Below are 24,125 nucleotides of genomic sequence, written 5' to 3'. Positions count from 1 at the left end.
TTAAAATAAAAATAAATATTCTTAATTTTCAAAGAATATTTTATATAAAAAAATATTTAAAAAATAAAAATAAATATTCTTAATTTTCAAAGCATTCTAGTAAATCAGTGGGGCCTTTTTTATTATAGATATATTATTATATTATTTAGGATTCCAGGCAAAAAAAGTAAGTGACATGAACAATTGCAATTATTTGTATTATATAGAGTATAAGAGTATATTTTAACAACCTGCATGCAATAAACACTTCTGTTCTAAGGTTTGCGGTCAGTAAGATTTTAGTTTGTATGGGTTTTTTTAAAGACATTAATGCTTTTATTCAGCAAGTACTCTTGTCCGCTTTAAAAAATACTGCATTTTAGTACATTTTAGCACATCTCACTGCTAATAAAATATGAACTGATTAAATGAGAGTATTAGACATGCAAGCTATTATATATCAGCTGCTATTTAATATCAAAAATGGGCAGTTTGTGATTGTATCTTCATTTAGTGCATCAGTGTGTCTGGTTGAGTGAAGTGCAAGGAACCGAGAGGCCAGAGTGACAATAACAGCACACTCGCTATCAACCCTGATGGACTGACAGAGAGAATAAGCCCTTTAGTCGCTTCAGCCGCCGATGAAAACATAATTCCTGCCTTCAGTCCCACACTGAGTTCAGACATTATTGAGCGATGACAGAGGCAGATCAAGCCATGAGGAGACGAGTGGGAAATCGTAAAAGCGGCTCATGTTTCTGCCTCCATAAAAAAGATTTGTTCAGCGCATTGAGATTGTGATGGATTTTCCCATGTTGTCCAGGACAGCTCTTTTTGTTTAATGCTTCTGATAATGGCTCATTGTTTTGGCTGCAGTAGAGGCCCGTGGTGCGGGCGGCCCTGTGGATATGCCAGGCTGCCCATTCACTCACCGGCAGCAGGCCGAAACGCATGGGGCGCAGCTCACCTGCATCAGGGGACTGAGGTAATGGGGGGATCTCAACACTTTATGCTATCATATTGTTAAGACTATAAACATTACTGTTATTCCAGTCGTTATTTTAGTTATGACTGAAGGTTTGATATGGCAGAAAAATGTCTGTTTTCCTTCCTTTGCAGGTGTTGAAATGGAGTGGATATGTGTTCCTCTTCTGCTTTTCAGTGGGATTCATTTAGCTTTTACACAATTCAATGGATTCAACTGTGATCCAAACCACCACAGCAGATTCCCTGGTAAGAAATCGAAAGCCAGAATTTATATGTTGCAAAATGTAAACAATAATACACTAGGCCTACTGTTAAAAATGTTGCGTTCAGTAAGATTTCAGAAGTTTAGGGTCAGTAAAGAAATTAATACTTTTATTCAGTAAGGACGCATTAAATAGTTTGAAAGTTGACAATAAAGACATTTATTGTGTATTTATATGTTAAAATTAAACTCTTTGACATTTGACAAAAAAAACCCATTTGTATATCATTTGATAATAATTTGATAATCATCATATTAGAATGTTTTCTGAAGGATCATGTGACACTGGAGACTGGAGTAATGATGCTGAAAATTCAGCTTTATCATCAAAGGAATAAATGACATTTTACATTATAATAATATTTCACAATATAACTATTTACTACTGTATTTTTTATTGAGCCATGATAAGGATTAGAGATTTCTTTAAAAAATCTTACTGACCCCAAACTTTTAAACAGTGGTTTAAATAACAACTATTTATTGACCTATATAAATAATTTGTTGATTAATTCCTTATATTAGAGATTTTTTTTATATTATATATTGGGATCCAAAAGAGGGATTCTACACTGGAAATCCGGGATTTACAATTTCTTTTAAACCTGGACATTTTAGGAATTTGAAAAATGTCTAACAAAGAAATATTATGATGTAAAATTAATAAGTATTTCCGGCTCCAAAAGGTCAGAGATTTTCTTGCTTGTGGAGTTCATTGAGCTTGTCATTAAAACAAATACAAAATTTTATTTAATTCACAGTTATTCTTTGCACTTAAATTGTCATGCTGATAATATAATAATAAACCCCACTATGGAGATGCTATATCATTTACTTGTTGTGTTGTCTTTCCCTCAAGGCGACAGAGATATCAGTGTATACTGTGGTGTTCAGACAATCACACTAAAGATTAACCTCTGTCCTGTGCTGTACTCTGGATACACTGATGCCGACCTGGCACTGAACGGACGTCATGGAGAAGTCCATTGCCGAGGCTTCATAAACAACAACACTTTCCCCACAGCTGTGCTCTTCAGTATCAGCCTGAGCACACTGGAGGCCTGTGGGAACACGTTGGTGGTAAGGGAAACATTTACTTACACACATGTATCATGTCGTGTATTATTGGGGGGGGGGGGGGGGTATTTACTATGTGAATACCATGGTGTATGAATAATTATGCAATACCATTGAACTGTGTATCTGAACTTCAGCTTCACAACACCAGCTTCACCAAGCTATTCTGTTTGTTTTAATACTTGTATTACATATGTTGCGTCCTGTTGCTCAAAAGGGATGCAACAAATGGTTGTCATCCGGGATTTGAACATAACATATTTTAACCTGTGGTTTCACAGATTAGGCCTTCAATTAGGACATGCCTTAGAAAAATCATTACTGGTGTGAGACAAAACACTGGCACTGACCTATTTTAAGATACATCAGTGCAAGATGCTTTCAGCTCAAACATTTAGTCTGAGACTAATCTTAAAGGAGTAGTTCACTTTAAAAAAAACTTTTGCTGATAATTTACTCACCCCCATGCCATCCAAGATATCCATGCCATTCTTTCTTTAGTTTTAGGTTTAAGGTTTTAACCTTTTAAATTAAGGTTTTTGATGAAAACATTTCAGGATTTTTCTCCATATAATGCACTTCAATGGGAACCAAACGGTTCAAGGTCCAAAAGACAGTTTCAGTGCAAACTGCAAACTGTTCAAAGGGCTTTAAACAATTCCAGACGATGAATAAGGGTCTTATCAAGCGAATCGATCACTCATTTAAAAAAAATAACAAATTTTAAGTTTTATAAGCTCAAATGCTCGCCTTGCTCTGTTCTGTGATGCCTTTGTGACTCTCCTGTTCGAACTCGTTCATCAAAATGAACTAATCTTTTTCCGAGTGAATTCGTTCGCTTCGTTCTTTGAATGAACCAAACGACTCGGAAAAGATTCGTTCATTTTGATGAACGAGTTCGAACAGGAGAGTCACAAACGTGCGTCAATTTTATTTTCCTAGTGAAAATAAGATTTACACTTAGGTAACATATTTAAATCAATCTTTGTTCAGGTTTCTACAACTCAAGGCTTCAATGCTTATGGGAACATCTCTATGGTGCAGATGGGGAATATATCGGGCTACATTGACACCCCAGACCCTCCAACTGTCATCAGCTACCTGCCAGGTCTGCTGTATAAATTCAGCTGTAGTTATCCTCTGGAGTACCTGCTCAACAACAGCCAACTGGCATCGTGAGTCAGTTATTTCTGACGCGACAACCTACTTCCCTCTTCTAGGGTTCTACAACTATTTAAGTCCAAGAAATACACAGTGATAATGTCTTGTTCTGATCTCAACCTCCTTTACCAGCTCATCTGCTGCGATATCAGTGAAAGACAACAATGGCACTTTCCTGAGCACACTCAGTTTGGTGCTTTACAATGTGAGTGATCTCTGCAGATCATAAAATAAAATGCATTTTAAAGTATGGTTGTGTAAAGCAATAATATATATATATCATACATTTGTTGTTCCAAAACTATAATTTCATGAGATCACAGTTAATTAGCTGTTACAACATTTAAAAAAAAATCCTCTTTTATTATATTGTATTTATTTAAAATTTTAGTTTATGATTGAAATGATGAAAATATTGCAAGTTAAATTATGATATTTGCCTTAAGAATATAAACAAATTTCCTTAGGTTCTATTATTGTCACTTTTATATTGTAAATGTGTACAGAAATGTGTATGTAGTTCTCAAAGTTAAGTTAGAACGTAAAAATGGTATGTTTGTGTAATGAAGAATCGCTTAGACCGCCATTACAGTATAGCTAATTTTCTACCTAATTTTCTATTTTAAAGGATTCAACATTCAGTCAGTTGATCTCTATACCCATGTCTGGCCTGTCCTTGAAAACTCGTGTGTTTGCTGCAGTTAAAGCTACAAATCTGGACAGGAGGTATATCATGCAGAGAAATGTGTTTTTAAATCTCTATTAATATATTTTAAATTATTTTATATCATAATATTTTAGTTATCTTGTGTAAAGACAGGTTACTAGAATAAACTGTGAGGTATTACTAGTATAAGTAAGCGTGAGATTTTGTGAGGAAAAATGAATTGTGAGAAATATTTTCTGCTTGGGTAACTATACAGATCCTGAGCCCCTATTAACTAATTCTTTTTACTTCTTGAGATTAGAGATTCAATTCCCATTAATAGCAGAAATGACTGTGTTTTCCCCACAGGTGGAATGTTCTGATGGATCACTGTTACGCCACCCCCTCTGGGAACCCTAATGATGAGATACGCTATGACCTTTTCTTTGGGTAATTTAGTATTTTCTGAAATTATGTGCGCATTAACTCGGTGAGTCCTCATTACCTGCTCTACTGACTACTATTCAATGCACAAAGGCCTTTTAGAGGAAATGATTTGTGTGTGTGTGTGTGTGTGTATGAGTGTGTGCGCGTTTGGGATAGTGTTTGTTTGGGTATGACTGAAGATAATCAGTTTATCAGCAGATCTGATGTTTAAAGAGGCCTTATTTTTGGTGGTGGGGGTTGAAATAGGTGCTACAAGGATCCACAGACAACTGTTTTTGAGAATGGAAAAAGTCAAATGGGCCGCTTTGCATTTGAAGCCTTCCGTTTTGTGAAACATAAGAACCAGAAGATGTCCACTGTGTTTCTCCATTGTGTGACAAAGCTGTGTCGAGCAGATGACTGTGGAATACTATTGCCGGTAAGCAGTCTAAATGCTGAAATATTCTGTGGTTAATAATGTATTTTAGGTGTCATAACTGAATGAGAGCACTGACTGTAATACCTCTCATGACAGATATGTGGAAATCGCAGGAGGAGAGACACCGTGGATGAACATGCAGTATCAGGTTCAACCTCAGGGGATGCCGTCATAACCGCTGGTCCCATAATCACTAGGAGTGGTAAGAGTCCTCAATCTCAGCTTTATAGTTCAATGCACTGAAAAAAAAGACTTACTGTATAAGTTTTTGTTGGTGTTATAAGTAAATGTAACTATTAATGGTATAAAAGTAAGTAAAATCTTGTGCTACTTAATAGTTTTCTGGGACTGTGTTAAAAAAAAATTCAGGATCCTTTAATGGATGGAAAGTTCAGCATTAATTTGAAATATAAATCTTTTGTAAAATTATTTAATGTCTTGGCCGAAGTATAAATAAAGAAAAAAATATTTGCGTTTTGAATTGTTGTGCATATACAAACATTGAATATATTTCCAACATATTTCCAACAGTCATATAAAGTATATATTTTCATTTTTGTGAGATAACATCAGCTTATAATATATGTTTGAGACACAAGAGATGCAGACAATCTCACAGACCTCAACATTTTGTACACAAGGAATGATAAAAAAAAAATTGTGGCAACAGATTACAAGCAATATTATTAATTAAATTTAACAAATTAGAATTGAGTAATAATTAATCAAACTAATTCCTTAAAAGTTAATCATTTAAAAATGAGTATAACTTACAAAAACAACAAACAAACAAAACAAAAAAAATGTACATTTAAGTCACCATTATGGTGATCGGTGTTTATTTTAGGATTGTTTTAAAATTATGTTTTTTTCCTTCAGAAATTCTGCTTGTTAACATCAGGTGTCTTCAATTTTGGCAATATAATATAAATAGGTCTTAATTAATCTTTGACGTCTGTCTGTTATTCAGATATTTTTGTTAAATTTTGAGGTGTAAACTGTACTCATTTGAAATGGTTAACTTTTAAGGAATTAATTTGATAATTATTACTCAATTCCTATTTGTTAAATTTCATTAATAACATTGCTTGTAATCTGTTGCCACAATTTTATTGATTATATAAAGTGTATTAATTTTTACAGTGTAGGCCATAACATGTGTAAACGTTATATCCTTTTGATCTTCCTGGCGAAACTGGTCCAAGTCCTTCACATAAAACATCAAGCTACAGGCTTTCATAGACAATCTAAGAAGTCAGGGTCAAGGTCTCGTTTTAGTTGGTAAATTCATACATATAGCACCTTTAAATCATGAAATATTTAATGCTTTATTTTTGTACATCTTGTGTGTTTTCTGCAGATGAAACTCCAACCAACAATTCCTATCCCGGTAAGATTCTTTTTTAGGAGGTCAAGAAAGTGTAACTAGCCTGCTAAATTTTTTTAATTAGTAGACGTCACCACCCCCAGTATCAAATTCTGCAAATGAGATCCATGACAACCGTGGTACCCATTTACAGAACCATCTTGTCTGCGTTTTTGACCCCCATTCACCCCCACAAACCTCTGCTTACCCCCATTCACCCCTCTCTGTGCTTCTGCAGTGAGCAGTTCCTCCCAGCACCTGAATGCTGTAACCAGTGCCCTGATATCGGGTTTGGTTGTGCTGGGTGTGACGTGCTTGGGTCTCTTCATGCTCTCCCTCAGGCTGCTCAGGAAGCCCAGCCCTTCTAGTATGACAGGGGTCTGGAACCCCAGCTTCAGATGACCTTCATTCTTGGATCATGAGAGCATTGAATTCTGTCAACAATATTTGGTCATATTCCTATCATTGCATTTTATTCAGATCCTCAGTGCTGCTTTCTTATGTCCCAAAATTGGAATTGAACTGCTTTGACAAACATGTTTCCCTATTTGATAATATATTAATCTAATAGTGCCCAAAAATATGTTGAAAACAGTCCTTATGCTTAATATTTCTTTGATGAACTGAACAGAGAATTCAAAAGAACAGCATTTGAAAGAAATCTTTTGTAACATTTTAAATGTCACTTTTGATCAATTCCTTGCAGAAGAAATTAATATTTTTTTCTTCTTTAAAAAAAATCTTACTGATTCCAAAAAGTTTAATGTGTATATATATAAATGTACATTTTAAAATACCTCAGTTTGTTACTTTCTGTTTCAGGGTCTGTGATCCTTTATGTCTTGAAGTGCAGAGCACAAAATAAATGTAGATTGTTCACGATTGCAGACATTTTCCTTTATGATTTTTTGTTGATCTTATTTGGATCATATTATGATTGATGTTTTAAAGAGGTCTTAAAGAAATACTCCTGGTTAGATTAAGTAACACAAAATACAATATTGTGCAATGTTGTGAATTTTCTATTTTTCAGAGGGAAGAGGGAAGAAAACACCATTTCTGTTGTAATAAACAGTTTTAGATTTTTTATTTTATGTTTGTTTGTTTGTTTTTTTGTTTTTTGTTTTTGTTTTTTTGCACAAGGTGCCATTATAATCTTTTTTACAATTATTTTACCTTTTTTATTCAAATTGTATAATGTACAACCTGAGATTTTGTCAACTGCTTGTAATGGACATTCTTAATATGTGATAATATAAAAATGTATCCAAATTTAGCTCATTTTTGGATAATTTATCTGCATTTTTATCAGTTTTCAACATATTCTTTGTGTACCTAATATTGCACAGCCTTTTTTTATTCAGCCACAAGAAATGACATTTTACAAATACACAAACCACCCATTTAATTCCCACAGTGCCACCATATAGATCTCCACAATCTGCATGATTTTTCAACATAATCCCAGATTACAGCCAGTCAAAATCCAGAAAATATCTGATCTAGTGCTTCCCCCTCTCTCTTCTTATCTTAACAAAACAAGAGCAAAGACCTCAGCTAACATATTTAACTGACTACATCAAGGCCAGCATCATATTATGATGAGGTCTGTAACATTTCCCATGGTTTTGTGTCGTTGACAATAGAAGAAGGTCAACACCCAACACTCTGATTTGACTCGAATCATAAAATTGTTGTCCTTCCCAGGTAGCTCAGCTGACAGGTTCATATTACACGTCCATTGGTATTTTCGGTGATTTTTGTATTCCATTTTTACATTAAACCCAACCCAATTTATACCACCAATTGGCCAGACACAGATTTCACCTCATTTGCTGTTGACATGCTATAGAGTGCACAACAAGAATCCAGAAATTTTGCAGTTTTGAAACTAGTATTTTTATGGAAACTTTACTATTCGAAATTATTCAGAATCACTTAGTGATTGTTAATTTGTAGGCTCAACGCTATCAAAATGAAAGTTAACCCGAAATTAAACAATTTGTCATCATTTACTCACCCTCAGGTTGTTGATTTTTTTTCCCCAACATCTCAAAGTCTATATATTTTGAAGTATGTTTCAACTGGTTTTCTCCAAATATAATGAAAGTCAGTATACAGTCCAATGTTGGTTTGGACCCCATTGCCTTTCATTGGACAAAGAAAACAGAAAAAATATGTAAATTATCTTTTACTTAACTTACTGAGTTAATACTTAAGGGACTTTGTCCCTTTAAGCGAATAACAATAACAATCATAACAATCACAGTTGTGTCCTTTGCACTATAGAGTTCAACAGCCATGTAGCCAGATTAACAAAATATTTTTTATACTGGTTTTATATCTCCTTGGGATACGAAAACGTCGACGTTGGAAAGGTTCAAATTCTGGATAAACCATTCAAACCACTTCCATCTTGTTGACGCTTTCATAATTAATAATTACGCAATTACATAATTCTTTGACAATCAATGTCAAAACTATAAAATATTATTATGAAACATAAGTGACTTCATGCAGTGTCCATCAAGACTTTCAGGTAGCCTAACAAACCTAAAAGGTCAGAGGTTACACTGACAGACTTGTACTTTTAGGTCCAAAGAGAAGATGAGACCTATTGTGTGCTTCTTCAATGGAATTTGTACTTAGTTCATTAAATTACATGTTGATATGTTTCAGGATGTACAAAATGACAAAGACAGTGGTCATTGTTTATGGTCTAACTTTAAAGGTGATGTGTAAGGTTTCAAGTTTTGCCTCAAGCTAATGGCACCTTATCCACAAAAGTGAATTGTTCTGAAGATCTCAAACAACCATAAAAAATGGGAAATGACCTTTTTTCGTTCCAATCCAGCGGAAACTAACTTTTTTCAGCACACACACACACCTATAAAGCACAAACTGAAGCCTGTCAGAGTTAATCCAACAGTGACTTTGAGACGATAACGCATCTTTAGCAGTAAGGATCACTTCAGGAGCTCAAGATTTTCTCTGGAGTGCTGAGAGTCCTTTGAAGGTTATTTTTGGACATTGATATAGAGTAGATCTGACATGGCTCTACTCGGTCTATTGATTTTGGGCACGCTGGTTCAAGGCCACCTGGCTCTTACTGTTAGTGAGTGTGGAACTTCCCTCAGGCGTCCAGGTAATAGACCTACCCTCCATTTTTTATCATTAATGATTATTGTGGGCTAATTGTTTTAAAACAAACTAAAATAATTGATCAGTGATATAAGAAATATCCTACATCAGGGAGCTTGTCTTTGTTTTACAGAGTACACCGACATCGCAGTGTATTGTGGGACTGAATCTATAAATTTGGCAATCCAGATTTGTCCGGTGATTTACACTGGCTATAACGAGTCCTTGTTGATTTTGAATCAAATGGCAAATGACCCGTTGTGTCGGGGAACAATGGATGCGACTGCGAATCCTCCGGTCGTGCGCTTCAGCTTTCCGCTTAGACAATTGGACGCCTGTGGCAGCATCTTCCACGTGAGTATTACTGCATCTTAAACTGCATTTATGATTAAGTCTTCCCTAAAAAAAAGTTTCAACCAAACTGATCTTGCAGTCTGCCTGCAAATCATTGTGGTTACCAACAGGGGGCAGTGTTACTCCTACTCTCGTTAAAGGGATAGCTCACCCAAAAATGAAAATTCTGTCATCATTTACTCACCCTCAAGTTGTTCCAACCCTGTATAAATTAATTTCTTATGTTGAACAAAAAAATAAATGAATAAATAAAAGAAAATTGATGGACCCCATTGACTTCCATATGGTGGGAAAAATACAATGAAAGTCAATGGGGACCATCAAATGAGATTCTTCAAAATATCTTCTTTTGTGTTCAGCAGAACAAAGAAATTAATTCAGGTTTGGAACAACTTGAGGGTGAGTAAATGATGACGGAATATTCATTTTTGGGTGAGCTATCTCTTTAAAAGCATAATTTTGTTGAATAGTATTCAAAACACGTTCTGTATTTCATTCTCTCTCTCTCTGTGCAAATCTTTTCTATTTTATTGCCTCACTTTATAGACCACCAGCGCTCCAGGCACCGGGATCTTCTCGGACTTCTCTAACATCCAAACGGTCAACATCAGTGGGGTGGTCAAATCTTTCGACCCCACAATAGGAACAGTTACCTACAACGCTGAGCTGAAGTATTTTTACTCCTGTGCATATCCACTCGAGTACCTGGTCAACAATACACAAGTTGATGTGTAAGATCTTTGAACTCTCTTAATAGATTAATCCTGATGAAATAATATTAATAAAAAATCTTAAACCAGCCATTTGGTCTCCCAGTCCAGTCCTTTTAGTCCAAATTCTGAGAATTTTGGAGTCTCAATCATGATGGCTTAGGACAGTTTACACATTTACATAAACATAAGGTTCAAAGACTAACTTTTGGACTGAAACACATACGTTCTGACATACACTAGGCCTACTGTTAAAATACTTTCATTCAGTAAGGATGCATTAAATTGATCAAAAGTGTATTTTTATACTGATTAATAATGTTACAAATGATTTAAATTTCAAATAAATGCTGTTATTTTAACAATTTATTAATCAGAGAATCCTAGTTTAACTTTAAACGTATTGTTTCCATAAATATCTTAAGCAGAACAGCTGTTCTCAAACCTGTTGAAAAGAAATGTTTCTTGAGCAGCCAATCAGCATATTAGAATGTTTTCTGAATGATCATGTGACACTGATGCTGAAAAAACAGCTTTGCGTCACAGGAATCAATTTAACTCGAATATAATATATTAAAGGAGAAAAGGGTTGTTTTAAATTTGAATAATATTTCACAATACCCTTTTAATGTATTTTTTAAGCAAATGCAGCTTTGCTGAGCATGAGACAAAATCGTACAGACTCCAAACTTTTAAACAGTAGTGTATACAGTATTAAACATGAGAATATGCAGCTTGTTGACAGTCTTAACTGAATAATATTATAACCAAATGTTAGATTCCAAGAAAACTTGAAGGATGTGGTCCTTGTAACATGGAAACTTTCCTCCCTCTACAGGTCTTCCTCCTCCATTGCAGTGAAGGACAACAACGGAAGCTTCATCAGCACTTTAAGCATGCAGCTCTTCAAAGTACAAACACAATGAGGGAAACCTTTTCCCGATTTCAAAAACCTGTAGCTTTTTCTATTCTCCGTCAGTTTTCTGTTCCTGAACCCGTATTTGAATTGTGCCCCTAGGATATAAACTACACTACTCCGCTCATTATCCCATCCGTGGGCATTGAGCTCAGAACCAATATCTACGTGCAAGTCATAGCAGCAAACTTGACTTCACAGTGAGTAACATTTGCTGACGTTTCTTCTAAGAAATGCCTCTGTTTATGTAGAAATTGACTGATTCCGTCCTCCTTCTCCACAGGTATCATGTTCTGCTGGATCGATGCTATGCCTCTCTCTCAGCTCTACCCTCCAATTCAACCTTTTTCAATCTCTTTGTCCCGTAAGTCCAGAAATAGGGCAAAAAGTCATGTTAAAATGTAAATTATATTTGCCAAATTAAGCTTATCTAAAAAGGCTGGGTTGTTTTAACCCAATTTTGGGTCAAATATGGACAAACCCAGCCATTGGGTTACATTTTTAAATCACATTTTTAACCCAATGTTTGAGTTTGTCCATATTTGACCCAAAATTGGAGATGGTCCTCACTGCGGAACATGAAATCCATGGGGAGGAGTCGGATCCAGATCCAACTCCTCCCACCTTACATACACCTAAACCTAACCAACTCCGCCCCCTGATCCCTAAACCCACCCCTAATTCCTAAACCCAACCCTAAACCTACCCATCTCCACCCCTTGGATCGTGATCTGACTCCTCCCCGTGGATCTCATGTTCTGCATTGAGGTGCTACTGGAAAATTGGGTTAAAACAACCCAGCATTTTTTAGAGTCTAAGAATATTTCATTAATTAGAAGTGTAAAAAAAACCTGGTCAAAACCAGACGTCCTGCACTGTAAGAAATAAATCCTTAGAAAAAAAAAGAAAAAGAAAAAAAAAAACGGAAAAGCTACAGGAAATGTTCTACCAGGACTTTATCACACTCTAAAAAATGCTTGGTTGTTTCAAACCGACTTTGGCTCAAATGTGGACAAACCCAGCCGTTGGGTTAATTTTTTTTTATAAAGATTGTAACCCAACGTTCAGGTTTGTCCATATTTGACCTAAAATTGGGTTAAAACAACCCATCATTTTATTAGAGTGATTATTTTACAGACATTTCCTTCAACCCTAAAACACAACGGAAAATTCTTTCTTATTAACAGTGCATTGGGCCCTATTTGTACAGGCTTTACATAGAGTGTGAAACATGAGATTTAGCTTTTTTCAAAAGGTGCTCGAAGGATCTGTTCACCACTATGTTGGAGAATGGAAACAGTCAGAGGGCTCGCTTCAGCTTCCCAGCTTTCCGCTTTATCGAGCAGCAGAACCAGACCATTTCCACCTACTTCCTCCACTGCATCACCAGGCTTTGTGAAACCAGCACCTGCGCCACGTTCAAGGTACTAGCTCTCAGTTAACTGAATAAATACACTGTTCAAATAGGGATAAGTGTAAGGCAAGCCATTTTGACCTTTATTCATTCCCAGGATATGAATTCTTGATATCAACGATTCACTTTTAGTAAGAATTGTATTTCTGAAATGTAAAGATGAAATTTCAAGAAATCAATTCAGCCTATGCTATGGTGCACTTTAAAAAATGCTATTGTTTTAACTCAAATTTGGGTCAAACATAGACAAACCCAGCATTTGGGTTGAATTTTTTTATTACATTTTTAACCACATTTGGGTTTGTCCATATTTGACCCAAAATTGGGTTAAACCAACCAAGCATTTTTTAGAGTGTGACATTTAACTACACTCTAAAAAATGCTGGGTTGTTTTAACCCAATTTTGGGTCAAATATGGTCAAACTCAAACATTGGGTTAAAAATGTAATTTAAAAAAGTAACCCATTGGCTGGGTTTGTTAAAACGAGTGTAGTGAAAATACAATTACAGATATCAAGAATTATAGTTTTTTACTTTTTTTTTTATTTTTATTTTTTTTTACAATAATTCATATCCTGCATGAATAAAAGTCAAAAAGGCTTGCAAAAAAATGTGTCCTGCTGTTTTGTTTAACCCTCATTCCCTCTTCATTGATCAGCAATGCAGGAGGAGGAGACGGGAGATACAGACAGCCACAATTAAAGATGGCCTCTCAGACACCACCCTCATCACCTCAGGACCTATTAAGACTCATTCTGACACCAGTATGGCTCTCTTCTACTTGATCCTTGTCATAGTTTATGATACTGATGGAACAAAATTTAAGAAGCATAAATGTAGTCAGATATGAACTCATAATTGCTCTTTCTTTCAGCTCTTACTACTAAGGAAGGAGGTAAGTCTCCGTAATCATTTACAGACGAGTGCCAGAAATCAAGTCATTTTGGTAAAAACGTGCTGTCTTGTGTGTTCCTGTACAGCCCTGAGCAGTGCACAGAAGGCCAGTGGTGGGGCGTCTGTAGGACTGGGCATTGCTCTGGCTGTCCTCGTCGTTGCGGGCACCATCGCTGCCCTCATGGCCGTGTCTTTTTACCGCAAACTCAGGATGCTGCGTTAACTGGCTATAATCCCAGAGCTCTTTTCACGAAGGACAGATAAAACAGCGCTGGTGGAGGTGGATCCATAATATATTTGACTTTTTAAAAGAAAAACTGTCAGCATAGCAGACAACACAACTGCCATTAAAAATGCAAATACTGCAACCAAAAAAAAAGTATATTATTTAAAAATCGCTGAATTTATTCATTCATTTATTTACACTTATATACTTCAGATACAAATGTTTAATGGGGCTATATATTTTAAAGCAAAATATGTACCGAATAGGCTGAAGCATTTGGTGTAATTACTGGGAGCAAGTGCAAACAAGTGATTTTAAGGATAAAACTTAAATCATAATGGATCTGTGCTAAAGTTGTGGCACAATAAAGCAGGATTATTAAAGCACATGAAGGCTTTAGGATTGACATCTTTAAAAGAACAGGTGAAAGAAAACATGCTTCATATAAGGTTATCATAACTGCTGCATGAAGAGCCTCGCTTTGAGTTAGCACACTTGTATCTTATAAATGTGGAAGTGTGGTTTTGGAAAAGGGTTTACATGCATGCTTATTTTATTTTGGATACTTCATCTTATTTAATATGGTAAAAATTCAGACAGTTGATCTTGTGGAACCTGTTTGTTTTCAAGAATCACATTGTTTCTAAATTGTATCTGTCTGAGTTTTTTTTTTTTTAATTATTATTATTGCATGCAGTGTCATTAATAAAAGCTTGTAGCATTGTGAAAACAATTTTTGATGATTTCCTCTTGTGTTAACACGCAACACCACTAGAGGGAGCCTCACTATTTGGTGTAGAAAGAAGAAAACAACAACCTTCCATTGACAAAATAATGTTTTAGTCGTGTGTTGCAAAAGTGGTTTTCTTTCTGGTTATCTTAAAGACATTTTTACAAAGCAGTTTTATAGGTTCAAGCCTACCAGAACGGAGGCTTAAACGAAATAAAGTCCACGTGGTGTCTCAAAACAAGTATAGCCTAGGCTAGATACATGATTTTTACGTAACTTAGCCTACTAACGTACACATGCCTAGTTTACTTTATAAATATAATTTCGTTTCTGTATGGTTTCAGTAACTTTAAGTTATTCAAAAGTAAGTTATTCAAGGTTTTTATTTTCACAAGTCGTTCGTTAATAAACGCTACTAAACAGAATTAAGTCGCATTCGACTGTGAAGGGAATGGCCATCACGTAAGTTAACGGCCTAATTTGAAAATGTTGTTTGGCGATTTACTTTTCCGATTATTGTGTTAGTGAGGACAATTGATTATTGAAGTCTATGTAAGCAAAGCTCTTGTTTCAGATGAAAGCTAGTCACATTCTGCTGTCTACAGGCCTACTACAACCAAATTAATATTTACTGTCTGTCTGTGGTAGCCTAGCCTATGAAAAAGTGTAAATTAGCTTCTGCTTGTTCATTTCATATCCCCTCAAATTAATTTTTGTGAAAATCATTTACAGAAGTGATATTAAGGATTCCTTGTTCTAATGTCAGAGCCTCTGCGTGTTAAAAATTTACATGGTGCTAAGTAAGTAGGTCATGATAAATGCACCGAAAAATGACTTCATTATATGATGATGAGGATAGTTAATACATGAGAATATAATATGAGGAGGGACAGTGGGGTGTGAGAAGTAAATACGCCAGTCCTCCATTGGGCAAAACTCTAATTAATGTGAGAGTGGGGTTTCATCAGAACAATACCTGAGAAATGGGAATCTCTGCTACAAGACAAGGGCTCTTCAGAGGATGCGGGTGTGACCCTATTAGTAAGAAAGATTAGATAATTTCAATTGCAACGCAATGTGCTAATTGCAATGCCTAAAAGTAATCTGTGAGTGGTGATTTATTGTGTCATAATGGAATTCTCTATGATGCAATTTAATGTAATGTTAAATTGCATGGCAGGGTTAAACTAATTAATGGAATAGATATATTTAAAATAGACAAGTAATGTCATTTTGGGAGATGGAGTTTGCAAGAAATTACCAGACAGGAAAGGAAGCATCAAACATTTATGCACTGTACCATATCTAGACAGATGGGACGATCTGTCTCTGGAGACTGTGGGTAAAACATTAGCAGTGAATGAATCTCTCAGATACAGTGCACTGTGCAAGATTACTGTGATGTTGATATGCTTTTTTATTTTATTTCTTCAAGATTTGATACTTAACCAAACAAAAAACTAAGGGCCAAATCTGCAGATGGAGAGTCCTAAATAACAGTGAATGAAGAGTTAATATTTGCCAGCACTTTTTGCCTGAAGACATCCCACAGTTTACTTTAAGCATGTTTTTAAAAAGGATTAGTTCACTTCAAAATGAAAATTATAGTAATGGAAATCAAAAGAAATTCATACTTTTTTTTTTTTTTTTTTTTACAGATCTGACCCTTTTCGCTGGGACACCAGCAGCATGTTTTACCAGTGGAATGCTGGGCCATTTTTACACCCTCTGACCCAGATGCAAAGGAGAGTTCAGGGCTGAAGCGCCAGACTGTGGCAGCAGTAGGGGATGGGACGGTTGAGTGAGTCCTATAGCAGACCCCCTGCTGAGCACACACCAGCCCCAGCCACACGTCTCTCGACCCGCTCCAGCTGTAGAGGTACTGCTCATCTTTCATAATTCATTACAGGGGCCGAGACACAAAGCAGGCTGCCTGGAGGCTGTGCTATGATGTAAAATGTGCTGCATTATGCATAGGATATGTTATGTTTTCTGCTTCAGACTGAGCAAAGGTCTGCCCTTTGAATCATTGAGTGATTGGGAAAGGGGCAAATGTCAATGTGTATTGTGGTGACCCGAATGATTTGTGAAAATGCTCCTCACAAATTACACACCAGGTCAGCATGATACTGTCACTACACTGAACTTCACGCAAGGATGTTCCCATTAAGTTTTGAAAACAAAACTGAACATTACAAACGTACAGTTTTTTTTTAAACAAATTTTTTAGAAATGTTTTTTTTCTTGCTTATGCGAACTTTAGGGGAATATTACTTTTTAACGTTTTGCAAACATTATGGGAATGTCACTGTTCTCTGAACCTTCTGAAAAACATTAGCTAAACGTCAAACACGTTTCAGTAAAAAAATAACTCTGAACAATCATTCTATTAACGTTACTGTAGAATGTTTGTTTCAAAACTTTGACTTTTCATTGTACTACATTTTCTTCACCGATATAGCCAATTATTCAGAATAATATCTGACTGCCAATGTTGCAATATCGGTAGTTTGAATTTTCTTAAGGAAAAAAAACCTCTCCCAAATAATGCTGTAAACTACAGGAAACCCTTGTTACATTATAATATTAGAGGTTATGAATTATATTCACCCGCTGTTTATAATCATATTACACTCAAATAATTAAAATATAATAATATTACTAGTAGGCCTAATTAGTAACCTAACTCGTTACACTAATTTGTATCAGTTGCGCTAGTTTTAATTACTTATCTTTTTATTCAAACATGCAAATTTATTCAAACATGCATAGGCCTACAGGCCCTAATTAACAGCAAATAAGCTCCTCTCCTTTGTTTTTTTTTTATAGCTATAGTGACATTAACTTAAAAGCAACGTTAAGTGAAATATTGTTCACAGACAATGTTTCATTTGCATCTTTCTGCAGTTGAAACACAGATTGAGTGATTACGTGATTTCGGTAAACTGTATTGTATCTTTCAGCATAGGCTACCTTCTGTTATTCATGCAAATTTTTTAAGATGTAGGTCTTGCGATCCAAACTGCTGCTTAACTGAGGCGTTACAGATCTAGAGAGTCAAAACGGCATTAATTGTTTGAATTTGGTAATAAAATATACAGATTTTTAAGGATGAGACTGTTTCTTAGCATAAGTACAAAGCTCTTTGCGATTATTAATGTTTGGTGTAGGGAAAAAATGACAAACCTGGCTATCCTGGCTTCAGGGTGATAGGGTCAAATGGAGCCTGCTTTGTTAACTTGCCCTAAATTCTTCACACACAGTATGAATTGCAGGTCGACCAGTTTACGCATAACTTTTTGACTTACAAGAATCAGGATATCCGGCCCTGGTCATCGGCTGTCTTTAAACAATTGACCAATGGTTAATAGTGAAAATATCGCCTATGGAGATTACTGGCATCTCTAATATGGACAAAAACAGTTGAAACATACTTTGAAATATATTCTTTTGTGATCACAGGTTTGGAACGAGGGTGAGTAAATGACGACAGATTGTCTTCAGACAAAAGTGGCCTATGTGCAGTTGGCTTCTTTTTCCTGTAAGTATACATTCTTTACATTAAATTAGTCAACTATACTTGGGGGCATTTCTGAATAATGATGTAACTCCCTCCTTAAATACGATGCATCATAGAAGAAATCTAGCTAGTCTAGCTGTTTCCCGAAACAATATTGTCGCAAATTTGTTATTTGCACGCTGGTTAATGATGTCATGTGGGTGGTGGGGTAATAACTTCTTATAATGAATACGTTCTAAATCTAATTAGGCCTAATGCTAGATTTTTAGCTATAAATTATGGATATGGCGTCTAAGGATTTATTAATTTTTCTGTCATTTTGCTTTATTTCCAGACTGAATCCTAAACTCGTTTATACACACTGGAGCTAGAGAACTAAAAGACATAAGTTACATTTTTATATATTTGAAATAAAAGAAATTGTCCTCGTCAGCTTGCTTATTTTGCTCAAGATAAGGGTTTATTAAGCCTACTAGTCATGCAAACAAGAAACTATGCTTCTAACTGCCCGAGAGCTGTCGTCGTTCCAACCACACTACTTTGCAATGCCGTTTGTTGGAACTATAAGACTTTGGCAAAACACAGTCTTTGAATGCTGATAACTACGGAAGTTGCAACCATAGCTAACAATGTTTTCTGGGAACGCAACCCTGCATAGTTCTGAGCAGTAGCATGCAGTCATTATGAGTCACTCAACACAAGTCTTACCAGTTCACAAAGTGGCTGACACTACTCTTTTATTTTGAGGAGTGAAAGGATCTGAGCCCTTTGAGTCGGCAACATTTTCATTAAAGATTTATAGCCTCAAGAGATGCAAAGACATTTCAGTTTAGAGTACAAACACCAGTATTGTCCAGCATTCTCCAAAAGAATATGTGCTCCATATTACAGAGTTTCTTGCAGATGTACTCCTGTTTGTTGTCACAAAGTTTTAGATACTGTACATTTTGGAAGATGAAATTGTCTGTTTACGTGGACATATAAATCTAACCTGGTAACTCAAACTTTTCTGTGCAAACTACAAAAATGTTGTGCATATTGTGTGTTCAGCCTACAGACACATAGCATTTTTTTTTTTACAAAGTAACATCGCCAACTACTGGCGTGACAATATAGTGTTTTTTAGTAATTTTCGACTAAAATGTACAATTGTGGTGATGTCTGGGCAGGTCTTTGGCTGCGGATGTGTTTGAGGAAATTTTGATCGGTTTGAATGCTTGGAATGTGACCTTGTCTGAAAAGCTCAATGCACAGTTTTTTGTCTGAAAATTTGCCAGAGGGCTTATGAGATTCAGTCAGTGGCATAACAGTATGTCAAACAGACCTCCATAGTTCCACAACAGAGACCTGCAAAGAACTACAAATCCAACAGGACGAGACACGCCTCAGATGAAACATCTTTTTCTAATCTTTGAAACATTTTCATGCTATTTTTTCAAAGTTATTTTGGTATTATTTATATAGTATTATATTATTTAATTTTATTATTATTAAATTTTAAGATTTTCAGTTTTTCTTTATATATATATATATATATAAAGACATAAAAATAACAAAATCACATTTTATATATATATATATATATATATATATATATATATATATATATATAAGAAAAACTGAAAATCTTAAAATAAAAAGCTCCACTTTTATAAATAATATATAAATAATATAATGCTATATAAATAATATATATAAATTATATATATATAGTATAAAGTAATTTTACCAAACAAAATAAATTATTTTATTTTATTAATATTTTTTTTTATTTCAGCTTTATTTCAATTACCAAAAATGTTTTTTTAAATAGTTTTAGTTGTTAACAATAACAGCAATGTATAATGTATTTCATCATCAGACAGTCTGCAGTCTCTCCTCTGCTATCTCAGTTTTTGTGTCACTTTATTTGAAAGCAGATTCCAGTGTAATCAAACCAGAAAAATGTACCCATTAATCTCTTATCATTTGAGTTTGTTCTGCATCTCACTAATTGAATGGGAGGAAACTTTTTGCATTCATATTTTCAAAGAAATTCTTCAACCTCCCACCATGAATAAATGCATGGCATTAAACAGGAACAGCAAGCTGTTTGACAAGTTGCCTCATTGCTTGCATTTCAGACGCTCATTTCATTTGTGTTATGACTGAAACTGGTTAATAATTCATTTCAGGCCTCTTTATCTTGGTTTTCAGTGCTTTCCATGTTCTATAATATATTTATTTTGGTAGAAAGCCCAGCCTGTCAATTAAGTTTTTTGCTAGTTATATTAGCTTAGCTACACTCAGTTATCTCATCTAAATGAGATTCTCTAAATGGTTAAGCACTATTACAAAGAAATATTTGTTACAACTGATCACTCGAGGTTCTGTCTAGACCTGTGATCAGTGGGCTTGTCGACTTGTTGTGTTGGTCTTGGTTTCTGTCACTGAAAAGGCATGCTAATCAAATAAAAACAACAACAACACCCTCTGACTGATACTGCTTTACTTTATTGTTTATTTGGGCCTTGGTCTGTTTTTTGTCAGATCTTGGTTTCAGATATTGGGTCTTTGTCTGGATGTCGTCTGCCTGGTCTTGGTTTGACAGACTCCAGGATTCCAGTTATCAGAAAACCAGAGCATCTGAAAATCTCTCATATGCTTTGATGCATAATGAAAGTGATAAACGTTATCCGGGGTAAGTGTGTGGGATAAAGGAGACTGATATCTGAGTGTTTCATTAGAATGACTCAAAAATGGGTTTAGTGGCTCTGGAGAATATTATGCGATGAAAATGGGGTAAATCCTAGAATGAAAGAACAAACTCAGATATACAAAACTCCCCTCACACAATCCTTTTGAGGTTTTCTCACAAAACAAGGCTTTAAAAAAACTTGTTTGAATGTGGAGAAGAAGCAGCAGTTCGCCATAAGCATTTTATCAGGTGTTGGCTAAACATTGTTGTTTTGTTAAGGGATTGTGAGTTCCCATGCATTACGGCATGAAGAACTTACTGAAAGAATAATGTTTTACTGTTTGATGGTTTTATGGTTGTTTTGTCATCACGGTTCGGTCGGTTATTTGTTGTGTGTTGATGTACATTGCTCATATTTTTTGTTTTATTATATATACAACATCTTCATGTTGTAAAAAGCATTTTCTCATGGGCAAACAAATGTTTTATATTGGTAATGTTAAAGGGATAATTAATTTTTGGTATGTTTTAACTTACCTCAAGGTATCTTTGTTTCTTCAGTTGTTTCAATTTTGATATTTTTAGGTCAAACCGTTCCTGTCTGTCATATAATGGAGGTCTATGGTCACCACCTCAAAGAGCATGCACAGAGAAGTCCAAATTAAACATGATTTAATGACTCGTAAATGTAAGTACAAATTGATGGCCCAAGACAGAAAAGAGAGAAAACTAACAGTATTTATATAGTTTTTACCGCTTGTTATTACCTATTAGCTATTTTTGTTTCAATGTATATAGCTAAACATTTGACTTCTGTGTAGCAATTTAACTGTAGCTGTGATATTTTGAGTCTAATTTATTTAATGTATTTAATACAGTGTGTGTGTTAGGTTAGTTATAGTGTGAAATATGATATATTTAGCAGTTTAAGGTTAATGTTATGACTAGGCAAGATTATACTGTAGAATGATGTCTTTAAAGTATCAGAACATCAAAGGTTCATTCGGTCTGCCTTAGGTCCTTTTAGAAGTCATTAAATATTTACATGCCCATACCATCATAATCCTCTCATAAATGTTCTCATATATTACCTCACCACAAAAAAAACAATTAAAACTAAAATTCTTTGCCCTTTAGAATTTTACAAAAGAATTGCAAGCTGTTTTATATCACATTAAATCGTTAAACCTTTTTTTAAATGCTAAATAAATGAGAAGACTGAAAAGGAAAACACCTCATAATTGTAGTGCAAGTGAAGGTACAATAAAAAGCCTTTCTCCATTGGAAATGTTATAATGGCACAGTTTGATATGCCACAATCTATATAACAAAGAAAGGGGGAAAAAGAACCCTGGGGGGAAGTGAGGCTATAAACTCATATAGAGCATGAGAGGGCGGGGACTCTTAACCGACACTCTGTGTTAATGGACGCTTTGCATTTGTCGGGTCATGCCGGAGCTCTCACAAATTATGAGATGGTCTCCAACCATTACGGACCACGAATTGATTGATTCCTGTAAGGCTTGCATTAGGAAGCTTAAATTACTTAAGTTACTGAAAAGGGCACACATGCAACAATTACTCCATCGCTTTCCTTATGCGTATCAATACTGTAAAATTCACATACTGCGTATGGATTCACTCACCTTAATGGTGTTTTTAACACATTCATGTATTTGTTTTATACTATAGAGCCATGAACACTCTGACCCGACAGGTTTCCTCATTCCATGCTTAAATGTTATACGCAATCTGTTGAATGTGTATGCAGGAGACACCTTGTTATTTAAAGCATGAGGCTGTGAGTCGTTCTCGCTGCGACTGGAATATCTTCTAAAGATGACCCAAGGCTGCGGGCTCTAATCTCTGAGATGTGTGCATCACCTGGACCAGGTCTTGTGCTAGATCCGTCCCTCAGAGCACAAAGGCAAGAAATAAAAACAGTATGTTTAACAGCTTACAGCACCAGCGGCGGCAGGTAATGTCATGAAACTGTCATGATAATGAACCTGAGCATTTGTCATCTCTTTGAAATAATGTGACTATTTTAAGCCCTTCAAATCTTCAAACCACATCACAAAAAGGAGAAAAAAAGAGAAAACCAAAACTCCCTGCCCCAAAGTAAGTATCAAAATGATGGGTAAGTAACCTGTTATTTTCCTATTTATGCCTTCATACTCTTTTTGTGTTTGTTTTAACAGGTCTCTGCCTCAAAGGTCTGAAAGATTATCTGATTATAAAGGTTCAGTTGAAAATGATCTGTTTCACTTTTTTTCAGGGCTGGTGAGGTCATTTTCTTTTTACGCATGGATGATGTAATGAATGATCATTCTGGTTACACACAAAAAACGTCAAGTTAAATGTCCATTTCATTATGAACAAGCTCATAAACAGGGTTGTGAAAGTTCGAAATAAATAAATAAATTATAGGCTATAATGAAATAAAAATGATGAAATATAGATAAAGATGAAATATAAAAACAAAAATAATATGTGTTAGCATAGAACCACTACGTCATAATGATATGTGGGACAAGATAAAAAATGTAATAAATAAATTCTATTCATAATAAAATTACTAATTACCAGTGAGAGTTACTATTGAAGCAAATGCAAAGTAAAGACCAAGCCAATCTGGTATGTTCTCACTGCCGAGCCCAGTCAGATGAACTAATGAAGCATTCATGCATTTGAGTTTGGCTATTGACTGACACTGAGCAGGTCATTAAGGGCACCAACACCTCCCACAGACCTGTAGATTACATCAGGGTCAAAATGTCATCCTCCACTCTCAGCCCCCACCCTCCATTACATTCAATGATACATACATATAATGAGGCTCTGCTGCTTAGAGACTCTCATTCACACTCTCTGTCCCTTTGAGCATATTGGAGGACAGCTTCTCTCTCTCACACTTATAATTGCAGACAATCCTATGTGAAGCGCACACATGTTTTGGGGCCCCTGATTCTTCTTGGTTTGTACTAATTTGAGGCTACAGCTTCTCATCAGCATCATTTCACCCTGTCTGAGGTGTCAACATTTTCGACAACTATTCATCGGACTTTGCAACATCTGCTGAATGCATGCAATAAACAAAAAAACATTATAAACAAGAAATTACATCTCTTAGCAAGGGGTTCACCACTATAATAACACTATAAAAACCCACTAAAACAAATTTAAGAGAGCCTAAATAC

General features: G+C 35.3%; 2 protein-coding genes and 1 long non-coding RNA gene across 3 annotated transcripts; all 3 read left to right on the top strand.

Moving 5' to 3' along the window:
* Positions 1-6,966, top strand: zpld1b (zona pellucida-like domain containing 1b). The gene is made up of 11 exons (XM_039685891.2): positions 1-964; positions 1,099-1,212; positions 2,088-2,308; positions 3,299-3,480; positions 3,599-3,671; positions 4,095-4,192; positions 4,482-4,562; positions 4,806-4,977; positions 5,074-5,179; positions 6,338-6,367; positions 6,582-6,966. The coding sequence occupies exons 2-11, from the start codon at positions 1,107-1,109 to the stop codon at positions 6,743-6,745; spliced, it is 1,233 nt and encodes a 410-aa protein (XP_039541825.2). The 5' UTR covers positions 1-964; positions 1,099-1,106; the 3' UTR covers positions 6,746-6,966.
* A 2,416-nt stretch (positions 6,967-9,382) lies between these two features.
* Positions 9,383-14,690, top strand: LOC120489088 (zona pellucida-like domain-containing protein 1). The gene is made up of 10 exons (XM_039685735.2): positions 9,383-9,488; positions 9,618-9,838; positions 10,385-10,569; positions 11,387-11,459; positions 11,567-11,664; positions 11,748-11,828; positions 12,720-12,888; positions 13,537-13,642; positions 13,753-13,773; positions 13,859-14,690. The coding sequence occupies exons 1-10, from the start codon at positions 9,395-9,397 to the stop codon at positions 13,993-13,995; spliced, it is 1,185 nt and encodes a 394-aa protein (XP_039541669.1). The 5' UTR covers positions 9,383-9,394; the 3' UTR covers positions 13,996-14,690.
* A 121-nt stretch (positions 14,691-14,811) lies between these two features.
* On the top strand, positions 14,812-18,265 carry LOC120489089 (uncharacterized). The gene is made up of 3 exons (XR_005624694.2): positions 14,812-14,969; positions 16,387-16,607; positions 18,191-18,265. It is a non-coding gene; the product is annotated as an uncharacterized LOC120489089 (long non-coding RNA).
* The last annotated feature ends 5,860 nt before the right edge of the window (positions 18,266-24,125 follow it).

Source organism: Pimephales promelas, chromosome 16 (genome assembly GCF_988280905.1).
Source record: "Pimephales promelas chromosome 16, fPimPro1.hap1.1, whole genome shotgun sequence".
Taxonomy (NCBI): Eukaryota; Metazoa; Chordata; class Actinopteri; order Cypriniformes; family Leuciscidae; genus Pimephales; species Pimephales promelas.
Note: the sequence above shows the minus strand (reverse complement) of the source record. Positions and strands in the feature narration are given on the sequence as shown.